The 13,471-nt window shown below is 38.7% G+C and overlaps 2 protein-coding genes across 2 annotated transcripts; both read right to left on the reverse strand.

The window, feature by feature from the left end:
• Nucleotides 1-961: 961 nt before the first annotated feature.
• On the reverse strand, nt 962-1,483 carry LOC141817784 (uncharacterized). The gene has a single exon (XM_074705409.1). It carries the CDS (start codon nt 1,481-1,483, stop codon nt 962-964), a length of 522 nt encoding a protein of 173 aa, XP_074561510.1.
• Nucleotides 1,484-2,759: 1,276 nt separating this feature from the next.
• Nucleotides 2,760-5,231, reverse strand: LOC141817786 (ABC transporter G family member 5-like). The gene has a single exon (XM_074705412.1). It carries the CDS (start codon nt 5,160-5,162, stop codon nt 2,871-2,873), a length of 2,292 nt encoding a protein of 763 aa, XP_074561513.1. The 5' UTR covers nt 5,163-5,231; the 3' UTR covers nt 2,760-2,870.
• Between the last annotated feature and the right edge of the window lie 8,240 nt (nt 5,232-13,471).

Here is a 13,471-nt window from a genome sequence, read left to right on the forward strand (position 1 = left end):
AAGAGGAGAGCAAGACGTCGCAGTGAAAGCAAATATTCCTATCAACTCTAATTCAAATCCCTCCAACTATAATTCTGGATCCGTCTCTACTTATAATATTAAGTTCACTAACACAAGTTTGATAGAATCAAACTCAAATCAAGCTTAGATCAAACTCAAACTCATCATAAAAAAATTCAAATTTAAATAATCATTTTAATTAACAGCTTGATTTTTTTAAGCACAGTCTGATTTAACTCGATTACCAACACAAAGATTAGATTAGTTTGGCTTTTGTCTGCAGCCTTAAATATAGCTATAGCTTGTTTGTAAATTACAAAAAGGGGAGTTGACATTTGAATTGTTCATGTGCCCTTCGTAATTTGGAGGACATACAAAAGAATTATATATACAACCTACAAATAAAAATACATTCTTTTGATCTCTCCTGATGAACTCATGTTAAACTTACAAGCTTTGTCAATCGCTTCAACGCAATGTAAGTTTATTTATTTGATTTCGATGCGATATTTCAGGCTTCAGTTCCTAACTTTTTAGAAGAGAAGAAAAGATAAGAGTAAAATGACTTATTTTGTTATCAATCTCTAAACCACACTAGCTAGGATGAATTATAAAATCCATGTTTGATTCATATACATAAAGCATTTATTATGATTCATATATTAAATTTAACTTTTCAACTTCAAACTGTTCTTGTTCTAGATCATCAAACTTCCAGCCATCGATTTAATTATCTAGCTCCTAATAGAACATACTTGTAAGCCTTTGTTCCGATAATGAATTATCAAAGTTAATTTAGATTTTAGCTAGAGGTTCATAGGGAAGATGCATGAAGTACGTAGATGAATTTAAGAAGAAGATGATGATCAAGTCTTCTTTTTCCAAAGGTAATTAAGTGCTACAGATCAATTAAATAGAAGAAGAAGAAGCTTCGCCGATCGATCGCATGTGAGATGCATCTTCAACCTCGCTCCACCACGTCGACGCTAGCACTGCAGGAAAGGAGACGGCGGAAGATGAAGTAAAGCGTGGAGCACAACGTCTTCTTCTTCTTCTTCTTCTTCTTCTTCTTTTTCTTCTTCTTCTCGCTGCAGATCTGGCCACTGGAGTGATGATCGCCATTAACGCAGCAGCTGCTCCCACTGTCTTCGCTCCTCTGTTGCAGGAAAGGGAGCACAGCGGCTCTCTCCTTGACTCTCCCAAGGCAACGCAGGGTCTTCTCAGGAACGGTCTCCTTCCTGGAGAAGGTGTAGCTTCTCAGATATCTCTGCCGGCACGAGAAGCTGTCCACCGGCGCCGCTGCCTCTTCTCTGCTCCACCTCCTGCTTCCGCTGTCATCCGCTAGATCTCCTCTTCTTCTACTGGTTACTGACTTCACAAACTCCGCGTCGGATTCCGGCCACTTGTAGAGGTTCACGTAGGTGGCTCTCACCGGCGCGCGAGCGACGTCGATGCAACCGAGCGAGTTGCAGCCGGAGCTCATGTCTCACCTCTAAATTAAGCCTTGAGTCGCAACAAAAGCTAGCTAGCTAGCGATCAGTGTTCAGATATAGAAAATGGTTTTATATATAGCTCCATGAAGAGCATTTAAAGGAATGATGTTGCATGATGGGGCATGAGTGACATGAGGGCCTCACTTTGAATTTCCTGCTGTACTTCATTGATGATGTCTACAATTCATCTGATTAACAGTGCATGAACTTAACTTTATCAGTAATTAAGCCAGCCAGCAACAGGCATGGTCACTGCAATCAATGCACTCACACATTTCTGTTGGTGCAGAAGCCATTTTCTTCTGGCATTCTTCAGTACTATTGAAAGTTGATGGGGTTGAAAGGAGCATGCAAATGCATGTAGGTCTCTAGAAGGTATATAATATAGTTCGTAAAGGTTGATGGCAGGGATTTTCATATGCAGAGAAAAGAGAACATGAGGCAATCATTCATATGCATCATCATCATTAGAGACAGACAGTAATTTTGCAGCCTTCGTCCACACTGCAAGTAAAAATGCATGGCATGCAGCACCAATGACCAACTGTTTACGTAAAGTCGAGCATGGGCTTCATTCTGGAATTGAATAAGTTAGATATATGGCTGCTGAAAAGTTGATATGGTAGGTGAATAGATTCAGAGATGGTGTGCTTTAATTATCCTGTTTCTGTTAAAGTTCATCTAGATTTCACCTGATTTAATTTTCTTGAGAAGAGTAGATATGTTGGGAAAGGAATGAAAAAAAAAGATTTTAATATGTTTGGGAGTTTAGTTTTCAAGAGCTCTCTCCTCAGGCTCCCACTCGATAGTTCCCCTTGCCCAACCTTCCGGTTCGACAATTTAGGCTACTTGACAATTCGGCCCACTCAAGCTACTCAGGCAGCTTGGCTTATTCGGGCCACTTGAATCACTTGGCAGCTTAACTCATTCGGGCCACTCGGACCACTTGGATCACTCGGTAGCTTGATCATACCAGATAACTTAGCGTTCCTTGGTAGCTCAGCCTAACCGGTCTGTGTTATTAAATTAGATAAAGTCTGAATTTAAATTTAATAATTTTAAATTATTGTGTCTTCAGAGAAATTTATCGGCTCACAACAACCTTAAATAGGAAAGATAAGATTGCCCCAGTGAAAGCAGGAAGCTAGATAAGTAGTTAAGTTTGTGTCTTCAGAGAAATTAGATAAATCGGCTCGAATCCACCACATGCGAATCCACCAACCTCGTCGGCTCAAGATAGCTAGAGATAGCTAGAGAGTTGGAAGCTTGAAATCTTATTGAATAATGCATGCGATATATTCTACAGCTGCCAATGCGATGAATCCACGACGACTCAGATCAGAATCGATCTATCGATCGAAGGAGCTAGCTAGCTAGCTACCTCCTCTTGTTCCTGCTCCCGAGCAAGAGACTGATGTAGAAGAGGAACCTGAAGAGGAACCCCCAGGCGACGGTGACCCAGAGGCAGTCCCACTTGCTGAGCTGAGTGATGCTCTGCTGCTGTAGGATCCCCGTGCCGGTGGTGATGCAGGTGCTCCCGGTTAGGTTCACCCCCAGGGATTGCCCCATCGACCGCAGCACGGTCAGCTTCGCCGCCTCCGGCAGCGCCCCCAGCGGCGTGTTGTCGAACATCTGCACCCCTCGCACGAAGCACTTGTGCGGGTCGTCGAACTCGTTCTGCATCACCGCCTCGTAGGGGTACTTCACCAGCGACATGTAGTGGAACCAGAGCCAGTAGTCGTGGATCCTGTCCCGGTTGATGAAGAAGCCGCTGAAGAGCAAGAAGTAGGCGAGGAGGGCGACGACGACGGTGTAGCCCAGCAGGATGTGGGTTACCACGCCGGATAAGAAGGTTACGAACCCGCTTCCGGACCAGAAGGCCGCGAGCACGATGAGGACGAAGAAGACGAACCCCTGCATCCCGCCGGCGAGCCCCACGGCGAAGTAGGTGGTGAGTGCGAAGGCGATCGAGAGGAGCACCAGCGGCGGGAAGCCGACGATGGCGTTGGAGAGGACGTAGGAGGAGCGGCGGTAGGCGTTGTAGGCTGTCTCCCGCATGAAGATGCTGCGCTCTTGGAGGAAGACCGGCAGCGCGTCGGCGCAGGAGTAGAACATGGTGGACATGGCTATGGCGAAGAAGCCGAGCCGCTCCTGCACTCCCTTGGGGGAGTTGTCCAGCCGCCAGAAGATTGTGGCTAGGATGAAGCCGGTGAGGAGGATCGCCGCCAGTCGGATCGCGAACAGCTCAGGCATGCGCTTGGTATTCGTCCACGAGCGCTTCGTCAGCACACCCATCTCGATCCAGAACGGGTTCGCGTGCTTTTGCACCGACGAGGAGGAGGAGGAGGAGGTCGCCCCCTCGGTCGCGCCGGAGACGAGCTTCCCGCGCGAAATGCTGACGCTGATGGCGTCCTTGAGGGACAGAGCCTCCGGCTTGGCAGCGGCCGGTTGGGTAGCCGCGCGGGATTTGTTGAATTGGACGAGGGCGGTGGCGCCGGCGGGGGTTCCCTCGAGTTCGCGGATAAGGTCGAGGGCGAACTCGGTGGGGTTCTCGCCGTCGGGGATGGAGTGGCCGAAGTCGGCGAAGAAGGAATGGAGGCCGTCGGGGGGCCCGCTGTAGACGGTCTGGCCGCGGGAGAGGAGGAGGAGGCGGTCCAGGAGACGGAGGATACGATAACTCGGCTGGTGCACCGACATAATGACGATGCTGCCGCTGTGGGCGATGCGCTGGAGCACCTTCACCACCATGAACGCGCTGGTGGAGTCGAGCCCCGACGTGGGCTCGTCGAGGAACAGAACGATAGGATCATGGATGATATCGATGCCGATGGACACGCGGCGCCGTTCCCCGCCGGACACCCCGCGGTGGATCTCGTCGCCGATGATGGTCTTGGCGGCGGCGCGGAGACCGAGCTGATCGATGAGCGCCTGCACCCTGCTCTTCTTCTTGGAAGCCGAGAGGGAGCGCGGGAGGCGGAACTCGGCGGAGAACATCAACGTCTCCTCCACGGTGAGCATCGGGTAGAGGAGATCGTCCTGCATCACGTACGCTGAGATGACCTTCAACAACCGTCCCTCCAGCTTCTCGCCGTTGAGGGTGACGGAGCCCTGCAGGCTCTCGCGCGCGATGCGGTTCGCCAGAGCATCGATCAGCGTCGACTTCCCCGACCCGCTCGCTCCCAGCACCGCAAAAATCTCACCTTCCCGCGCCTCGCCGGAGATCGAGTTCAGAAGCGTCTTCATCCGCCCCGGCTCCGCCGCCGTCTCCGGCGGATCCAACGCCAATCGGTTCCTCCGTAAAAACCCCATCCTCTCCCGCCGCTTCACGCTGTACGTCAGGTCGGTAAAAGCAAGCACGAAAGGCGGCGGCGGGCGGGAGTCCAACTGGTACTCCTCGAACGCGTCCACCTCGATCACGTGGCGGCGCCGGGAAACACTTCCGACCTCGCTTCCCTCTTCGCCACCGCCGCCGCCGCCGCTATGAGCGTCGCCGACGCGCTTGAACAGCTGACCGAGAGTAACGGACTCACCGGCAGCGTTACCTGGAGGGCTGACACCTGCGGGGGAACCGTAGTGTATGAGAAGCCCGTCACGGGCGACGTCCTCCGCCTCCGCCATCGGCGACGAGCGCCGGTCGAAGAAGGTGATCATATCCACGAAGCGCGTCATCGATCGAGCCACCACCTCAATCAATCAACCTCGATCCTCCGCTCACACAAAGCAGTAGAGATCGAAGTTTTTACGGCAGGGCAATCCATCACACAATCCACACGAGATTTATATAAGAAGACCGGGCGGGCTGCTCATCTTTCCTACGTGCGACGTTGAGACGGTCAAAGTAGCTTGGATTCTTCCTTGATTAGAGGAAGATCAAGACGACAATGGAGGAGTAGTTGGGGGTGTTTAGCTACATTTCACCGCCAAGAAGAAGCTAAGGCGGCTGATCAGTGCATGCATGGTGCAACTGGGGAGGATCACGTCAAGACAAGTGGGTGGAGGTTGAGACCACAAACGTTTTAGGGTATGGTAGTTAGGGTTTAGATGAGCCACCAAACAAGGAGAAGAAGAGAAATTAAGTGTAGGAGATGGCTTATCTACGAACACACACAATGTAGGGTCGTGAGCATGAAGCAATTGAAGTTGTATTATTCTATGCGATCTTCATTTAACTAACATTATTTCATGGATTGATTGTTCACCTACTTGCATTCCTACCGGTCGATTGAAAAAACTATATTTTTTTAAAGCTTTTTAAAAATGGCATTCAATTTTTTATCTATGCCAAAGTCTTCTTTAAGATTTTGAAAAAAAAAATACCATTTGAAAATGATTTTATCCGGTGGAGTTAATTGAAGAGTTTGAGTCGATTGGAATAGTTTTTAATCCATTAGATTATTGATGAGCTGATCTATCGGAGATAATAACTAGTAGATTATGATCGACTGACTGACGCGAAGTAATTGAGTCGATTGATATTAAATTAATAAAATTATTATGTGAAAATTATTAAAACATGGATTGAAGATGATAAATAGACGGGTACAGAAGAAAGAAGCTCGAAGGAAAAAGTCATATTTCTCGTATCATTTCATAGCTCCGTGAAGTTTTTCTTTATTTGTTTTCAATGCTTAACTTAGGGTTTTTATTTATAGTTGATCCAGGGAGGGAATAACTCAGCAAAGTAGCCAAAGTCAAGAGATTTTTGAGTACTTTACGAGACTTAAAGAAAATATTATAAGAGGATAGTCGAGTCGGAACTCATCTTGACCATTCCGAGCTTTAAGTCAGACTTTAGAGAAAGGTGAAAAAAATGAATGATAAGTAGAAAATAGTAAACAAAATGAATTGCTTGTATAAGTATTGTAACTTGTAATCTTTAAATAGAAAGTGAAAGAATAATTCTGATTTTCAAAGGACACACATTTTCTTTTCTTTATTAAAGGACATCTCTCTTCGTAGTTATCGCTTAGCAACCACATTCCATTTTTGCGACAGACTTTTTAACAACTGCCAAGTCGAATCAGAGTTATAATTTTGGGCAGATCACATTTGAATGTGATTTGGAAGGAATTGACTTAGGCCTTCTATCAAGAGTTGACTTGACCCGAAGTCAATTTGATTAAACTCGAACTCGACTTAACTTTACCCAAGTTTGTCTTGACTTTCAGCTATTCCAAGTTTATACTCAACTTTAATTACCAATATAATTTAACTATTGACTTGACTATATCATGTGACATTGATATATTTCTTATCATATTAATAGTTGTTAGATTTGTTTAATCTTTTGTATAAATAGATTTTGTGAGAAGTTTCTATTGGATAAAAGTAGTGAGAGACCAAGAGTTTTAAACCACGTAAACTTTTTGTATTGGAAGAGAAAAATTTTAAAATTTTTAAGCCAAGCACTATTTGATCATTGTACCTAACACAGAGTCACAGACAGCTCATTTGTTAATCATAAACTAAAATCAAAAGGGAAAAAATTCAAATGAGTTATTAAGTTGAGGTTAATCAACCATCACTTAATATAAAAGTCAATAATAGTAATCAACTTCATTAGTTCATTTAAAGCACATATAACCTAAAAGTGATACTCCAATTCATGAATGTTAATTGACTGCCAGCTATTCAATCTTGGCCCATTAGTTGATGGGCTTCCGCCTTTCAACAAGGTCCATTTGGGCTTCCAATTGGCCCAAGCCAATTTAGATTTCACTGTGGTTCCATCAGCGTTCCATGTTTTTAGATAGAGTTTATTATATTAAATACCACTTAAAATATTACTATAATAACAATAACAACCATGTATTATCCCATTAGGTGGAGGTTGGTTATATGGATTTTTCTACACTATTAAATTCGATATCCTACTATATCATCATTTATATTTAAATAAATTTTAATTTATTTATCATTACTAATCCATTATTTATTGATCTTTCTCTTCTTCGTTTTATTTGATATTTATATTTATCATTGTTTTACATCATCTAATTAGAAGTATTTATTGATTATCTAAGTACTTATATAAACCATCTTAAATGTATTAAAAAAATTTTTTTCAATAGATACGCTCCGACTTTTTCTCTAATTAATATTTTCATTTTTTATTATATCCATCCTTGTATGTCTGCACACCTAACTTAACATCTTCATATCTACTACTTTCATCTTTTACTCATATATACTAGAGTCATAACTCAACATTTAGCTCCATATAACTTAGATCTAATCGTCATTTTGTAAAGTTTTCCTTTAAGTTTCAGAGGTAATTTACAATCACAAAAAACATCTGATGCTCTTCTCCATTTCAACCATCCCACTTATATTATTTGTAAGACACCTCTTTTAATCACTTCATTCTTTTATAAAAATGATCTTAAATACTTAAAACTTTCAATTACAGATAACTCGTTAACTGCTATCTTAATAATTATTTCATTATGTATAATATTACTAAATTGATAAACTTTCTAATTCATGGAAATATTATAAAAATAATCTCAATCATAAATAGAAGGATTTGTCTCTAGAAGAATTGGCTAGCCATCTTCGTATTCGTATTGAGAAATTTTTTGTGCTAATAATTTGAACAAACAATCCTTTAAGGTGCTTATGGTGAAAGAAGTTAAATATTCGAGGAACAATAATAATGGTATCTCCTCTAAAAATAAAAAGAGGAAAGTTAATGGCAACAAACAAAATTTTCAAGAACCAAAAGAGAAAAAATAATTGTCATCATTGTGGTAAACCAGGACACTACAAAAAAGAATGTTATATCCTGAAGAAACAAATTAGGCGGGAAGGCCTGAGTTTGTGGTTATGATTGTAGAGGCATGTTTGGTTGAGGATTTCCAAGATTGGTGGATTGATGTCAGTGCTACAAAGCATATTTGTATCAATCGAAATTAATTCTCTACCTATTCATGATAGAAGAAGAGATAATTATCCACATGGGAGAACCACTTTATGGCAACTGTCAAAGGAACTAGTACTATCAGATTGGAGTTCACTTTAGGAAAGACATTTACGTTGACTAATGTGTATCATGTTCCTGAAGTTAGGAGGAACCTTATTTCTGAAGCATACTTTGCAAGTGTTGCTTCAAAATTGTTATTGAATCTCATTTTATAACCATCTTTAAATTTAAAGTAGGCGTATTTGTTGACAAAAGATTGTTATGATGGAATGTTGAAGATGAATATAAATAAAACTATTATTTCTGCTTATATGGTTGACTCATTTAATTTATGATATTTTCGTCTAGGACATGTTAATTCTAAAAAAATGCATGAACATGAGTAATCTCGATTTAATATCAAAACGTAAAGATGATATGCTAGAAAAATATAAATTATGCATGCAAAATCAAATAACTAGAACTTCACTAGTATAAAAAATATATATACTACAAAAAATAGCATATTAGCGACGAATATTTACGACGAAATATATTCGTTGCAAATTTACAACAGAATCTGCAACAAAAATGAAATTCGTCGTAAATTTACAACAACATTTACGACGAAAATAGATTTGTTGCAAATTCAGCAACATATAATTTTCGTCGTAAATTTCGTTGCAACCGAAATATTCGTTGCTAAATTCGTTGTAAATTTGCGACGAATATGACATTCGTCGCAAATAAGCAATGAAAAATTTATTCGTTGGCAAATCGGTGCCAAAACGTGAGATCTATAGAATTTTGGCGACGAACTGTAGGTTCGTTGCTAAGTTTGCGACAAATAGAGAGTTCGTCGAAGATTTTGCAACGAATATGTAAATTTGTTGCAAAATCTGCAATGAACACAGAATTCGTTGCAGCTTTTGCAACGAACTTTCTATTCGTTGCAAAATCTGCAATGAAATTTATATTTGTTGCAGATTTTGCAACAAATTTATTGGTAACGACTAACGAATTTGGATATTTGTTGCAAAATCTGCAATGAATCTATATTCGTTGTAGAATTTGAAACGAATTTAGCGACAAATCATTTTCATCGCCAAATTTTTTTACTTAACCTAAATCTGAAATCATTTCTCCTTCTCTTCTCTTGTAACACGCTGCCGCCTCCCTCTTCCTCTCGATCTTGATCTCGCTCGCTCGTTTCTCACCGCCGCTGCCTTTTTCGCGAATTCGTCGATCGGATCTCTTCGTTGGTAAGGTTTTCGCTCGTTTCTCACCGCCACCGCAGTGCCGCCGCCGCAGTGCTGGGAGTTGCTGGCCGATGCTGGCCAGCACTGGGAGGTGCTTATTGATATATTGTTAAGCTTGAGGGTTATTTATTAAGGTGTAATCACTGGTTGTATATATAGCAAAACTGTGCTTTTAACTTGATCTCAGAACAGAGCAAGTGATAGTTGTTGATCATCTGCTTCTATGATTAATTTTTTTACTCATGCTCTTATTTTTTCTGTGTAGGCATTTACAGGCTCTATTGTTGAGCATAATATTGGTCCTCAACCCATACCGTCATAAAAAAATACCAATCTGTCACAGGTATGACACATGCAACAATTTCTTATCCTTAATTAAGTAGGAATCTAAATACATGATACCAGTACATACAATGTTTTATGAAGTAATCACTTTGTTGATTTAAAGTGCAACAAAACAAGTTTTTGATGATATTTATATGAGACGAGAATAAGTTTAGTAATATGTTGATATTATGCTCTGATGGTGACATGGATGACAATGCAAAGGCTAAAAGAAATGGAAGCTGAGTCTTCACTAAGTATTTTAATGTCAAAATTCATTTTTTGAGTGAAACTTGTTTGTAGATTGATCTTGGAAGTCTTGCGTAAAGATAAAAATTTTAGTGTCAAGGTTTTAAATACTAACTAACAAATGCAAAAGGTATGCAAGCTACCCACTATTAAAAAGCAAAGATAAGAATTTTAGTGTCAATGTTTTAAATACTAACTAAATGCAACAGTCATTCTTCCAGAAACAATAAAAACAGTCAGATGTAAATGCTTTTTATATTTCATCAAATGATTGTTATTGCTAAATCAGTAACTATTAAGTATGAACATGTGATCCAACAACTTGATAGCCACATGGTTCTAGAGTTATGGTTGTCTCAAATAACTAATAGGATATATGTGATTTCTTTCTCACCTTACTGAACTGATAATCTTGGCATTTTTTAGAAATGTTTAAAATAGAAATGTTATTAAATGTCTCTATTAGCTTGACATTCTTTTTTAAAATAGAAATGTTATTGAACTGATAATCTTGTCAGTTAATTACTGATTATTTTTTATTGAACTTTGCATAAATTTGATTCATTTGGAATTGTTTTTGATTCAACCTAAACTCTAAACCCCTTGAAAAGGTTATTAATGCTAAAGAGATCAAGAAATAATACAAAGAGATGAGCAAATAAGACAAACACATCAATAAATGAAACAAAGAGATCAAGAAATTAATAGATTGCGAAGACAACAAGACCTGATCTTGCAATATCTTCAGTTGCCCATTCCTGACAACGATGGCGATGACGACGACGACTACGACGATGACAATGCTGGTGGTTCCTCATGAGTTTTTTGTGTATGAATTTTTTATAATTATTTTTTTATTTATTTAGCATTTTATTAGAGTTGCAAGTTAACCATTCATATATTTGTAGTAATACTGTTTATTTTTGTTTAAACAGGTTTTCTAAAAAAAAATCAGAAAAAGGTAAATCTTTACATATTTAGTTTAATTTATAGATTTAAGTTTTAATTTTAAGCATAATACTTTCTCTTTATCATATTTTTTTGCAGGAGAAGAAAAGATAGCGACGGAGAAGGCAGTAGAGTCTCCGGAGAACACCGACCATGATGATTTGATTATATCTTTTCTTCATCTTCAGACTTTGTTATATTGGTATTTTGTATGGATTTGATGGATTAGTTTGTAGACACTTTGTATGGATATTTTGTATGGATTGTGCATCATTTTGATGCTAGGATGATATGGATTGTATATATCGATGTTATGGATTGATATTATGTTATGGATTGATGTGATGTATGGATTGATGTATAAATGAATGTTGTTGGTATATGGATATTTGTTATTGGTGTATGTTGATATTTGTATGTGACAGGTAAAATGTATTTTGTGAATCGATCCATTCAGATCGATATTTGTATGTATTTATGAAATAATCAAGAAATAAATAGAATCTGTGGAAAAAAAATTAAATTTTGCGATGAATTTTACAATGAAAATCACTTTCGTTGCAAATTGACAACGAATTTTGCGACAAAAATGTGTTCGTCGCAATTCTATCATAAGCTACTATTATCGAAATTCTGCAACGAAAAATTACAGTCGTCGCTAAATTCGTTGCAAATTGGCAACGAACTACTAGTTCATTGCTAATTTGCAACGAACTATTGTTGCCAAATTGGCAACGATTTTTCGTTGTCAATTTGCGACGAATTCTGTTCGTTGCCAATTGGCAATGAATATAGTTCGTTGCCAATTTGCAACGAATTTAGCGACGAATCCGGATTTTCGTTGCAGAAATTTGTGACGAAAAAATAATTTTCGTTGCTAATATTTGCGACGAGTTATTTGCAACGAATTTATATTTGTTGCAAAATTCGTTGCAAAAAATTTTTAACAAAATTCGTTGCAAAATTCGTTGCAGAAGCAGTTTTTTTTTGTAGTAGAATTAATACATATGTGTATGCGATTTACATGCTATACCTACTAGGGGAGGAAAATATTATTTTGTTACCTTTATAAATGATTGTTCTAGATATTGTTATGTTTATTTAATGAGGACTAATGATGAAGTGTTAAAAATAAGGCTGAAGTAGAAAATCTATGTAATTTTAAGATTAAATGTGTCTTAGAAGTGATAGAAGAGTGAATATCATTTTCCTAAATATTGTGAAGATATGGGCATTGTGCATGAAACATCTTTTGCATATACTCTTCAACAAAATAAAATGGCAGAAAGAAAAAATAGAACTTATTGAAATAGTGAATATTATGTTGAGTAATTCACAACTAAGTAAAGATTATTAGAGTGAAGCGATAATGACTGCATGTCATTTTCTAAATCATGTTCCTTCCAAAGAAAATAAAACCATGCCATATAAATTAGGAAAGAAACTCAAGTTTAATCTATCTTACGAGTTTGGGAATGTCGAGCTATTGTTAGACTGCTTGAATCAAAAGTGAAAAAGTTAGGAGAAAAGAGCATTGAATGCTTCTTGGGGTATGCTGAGTATAGCAAAGCATATAGGTTCCTTGTTATTGAACCTCATAATTCTATTCCTGTCAATATATATCATATTTGAATCACGATGCTATATTTTGTGAAAATAGGTTTTCTACTATACTTAAAGTCTTAGATTATGTAGTTTCTCATGATTCTACTACTAGTGCATTAATAGTCAATAATGAAGTAATTGTTCATGCAAATATTGATATTAATCCTCCTAAATTAAAGAAAGGTAAAAGGGCTCGAAAGGATAAATCCTTTAGACCGTGACTTTGTTATGCATTTTTGGAGAGAATTAGGGATTCAAATGTGTAACAGATAACCATATTCGATTTAATAGAATCTGATCCCAAAACATATGAAGAAGCAGTGAAGTCTAGGAATGTTACATTTTAGAAAGAAACAATTAATGATGAAATGGAGTTTATTTAGAGCACTAAAATATGAAAATTAGTTGATCTTCCACATGGCTCAAAATCAATCAGTTATAAATGAATCTTTAAAAAGAAGATGAAAGTTGATGGAACTATAGACAAGTTCAAGGCAAGGTTAGTAGCAAAGGACTTTAAATAAAAGAAAGACCTAGACTATTTTGATAATTATACAACTGTTGTTAAATTTGTTACTATTAGAACTTTAATTGTATTAGCATATCAATCTATCATCTTAAAATATATCAAATGAATGTAAAAATAGTTTTTTTAATATAGAGCTAAATGAGGAGATTTATATGGAACAACT

Source organism: Curcuma longa, unplaced genomic scaffold (genome assembly GCF_044706935.1).
Source record: "Curcuma longa cultivar G26 ecotype Majalengka, Jawa Barat unplaced genomic scaffold, ITB_CL_G26_1.1 contig_21901, whole genome shotgun sequence".
Lineage (NCBI taxonomy): Eukaryota > Viridiplantae > Streptophyta > Magnoliopsida > Zingiberales > Zingiberaceae > Curcuma > Curcuma longa.

What these genes read in the sequence shown, in the direction of transcription:
- LOC141817784 (XM_074705409.1), bottom strand. Translation starts at nt 1,483, where the DNA reads ATGAGCTCCGGCTGCAACTCGCTCGGTTGCATCGACGTCGCTCGCGCG.
- LOC141817786 (XM_074705412.1), bottom strand. Translation starts at nt 5,162, where the DNA reads ATGACGCGCTTCGTGGATATGATCACCTTCTTCGACCGGCGCTCGTCG.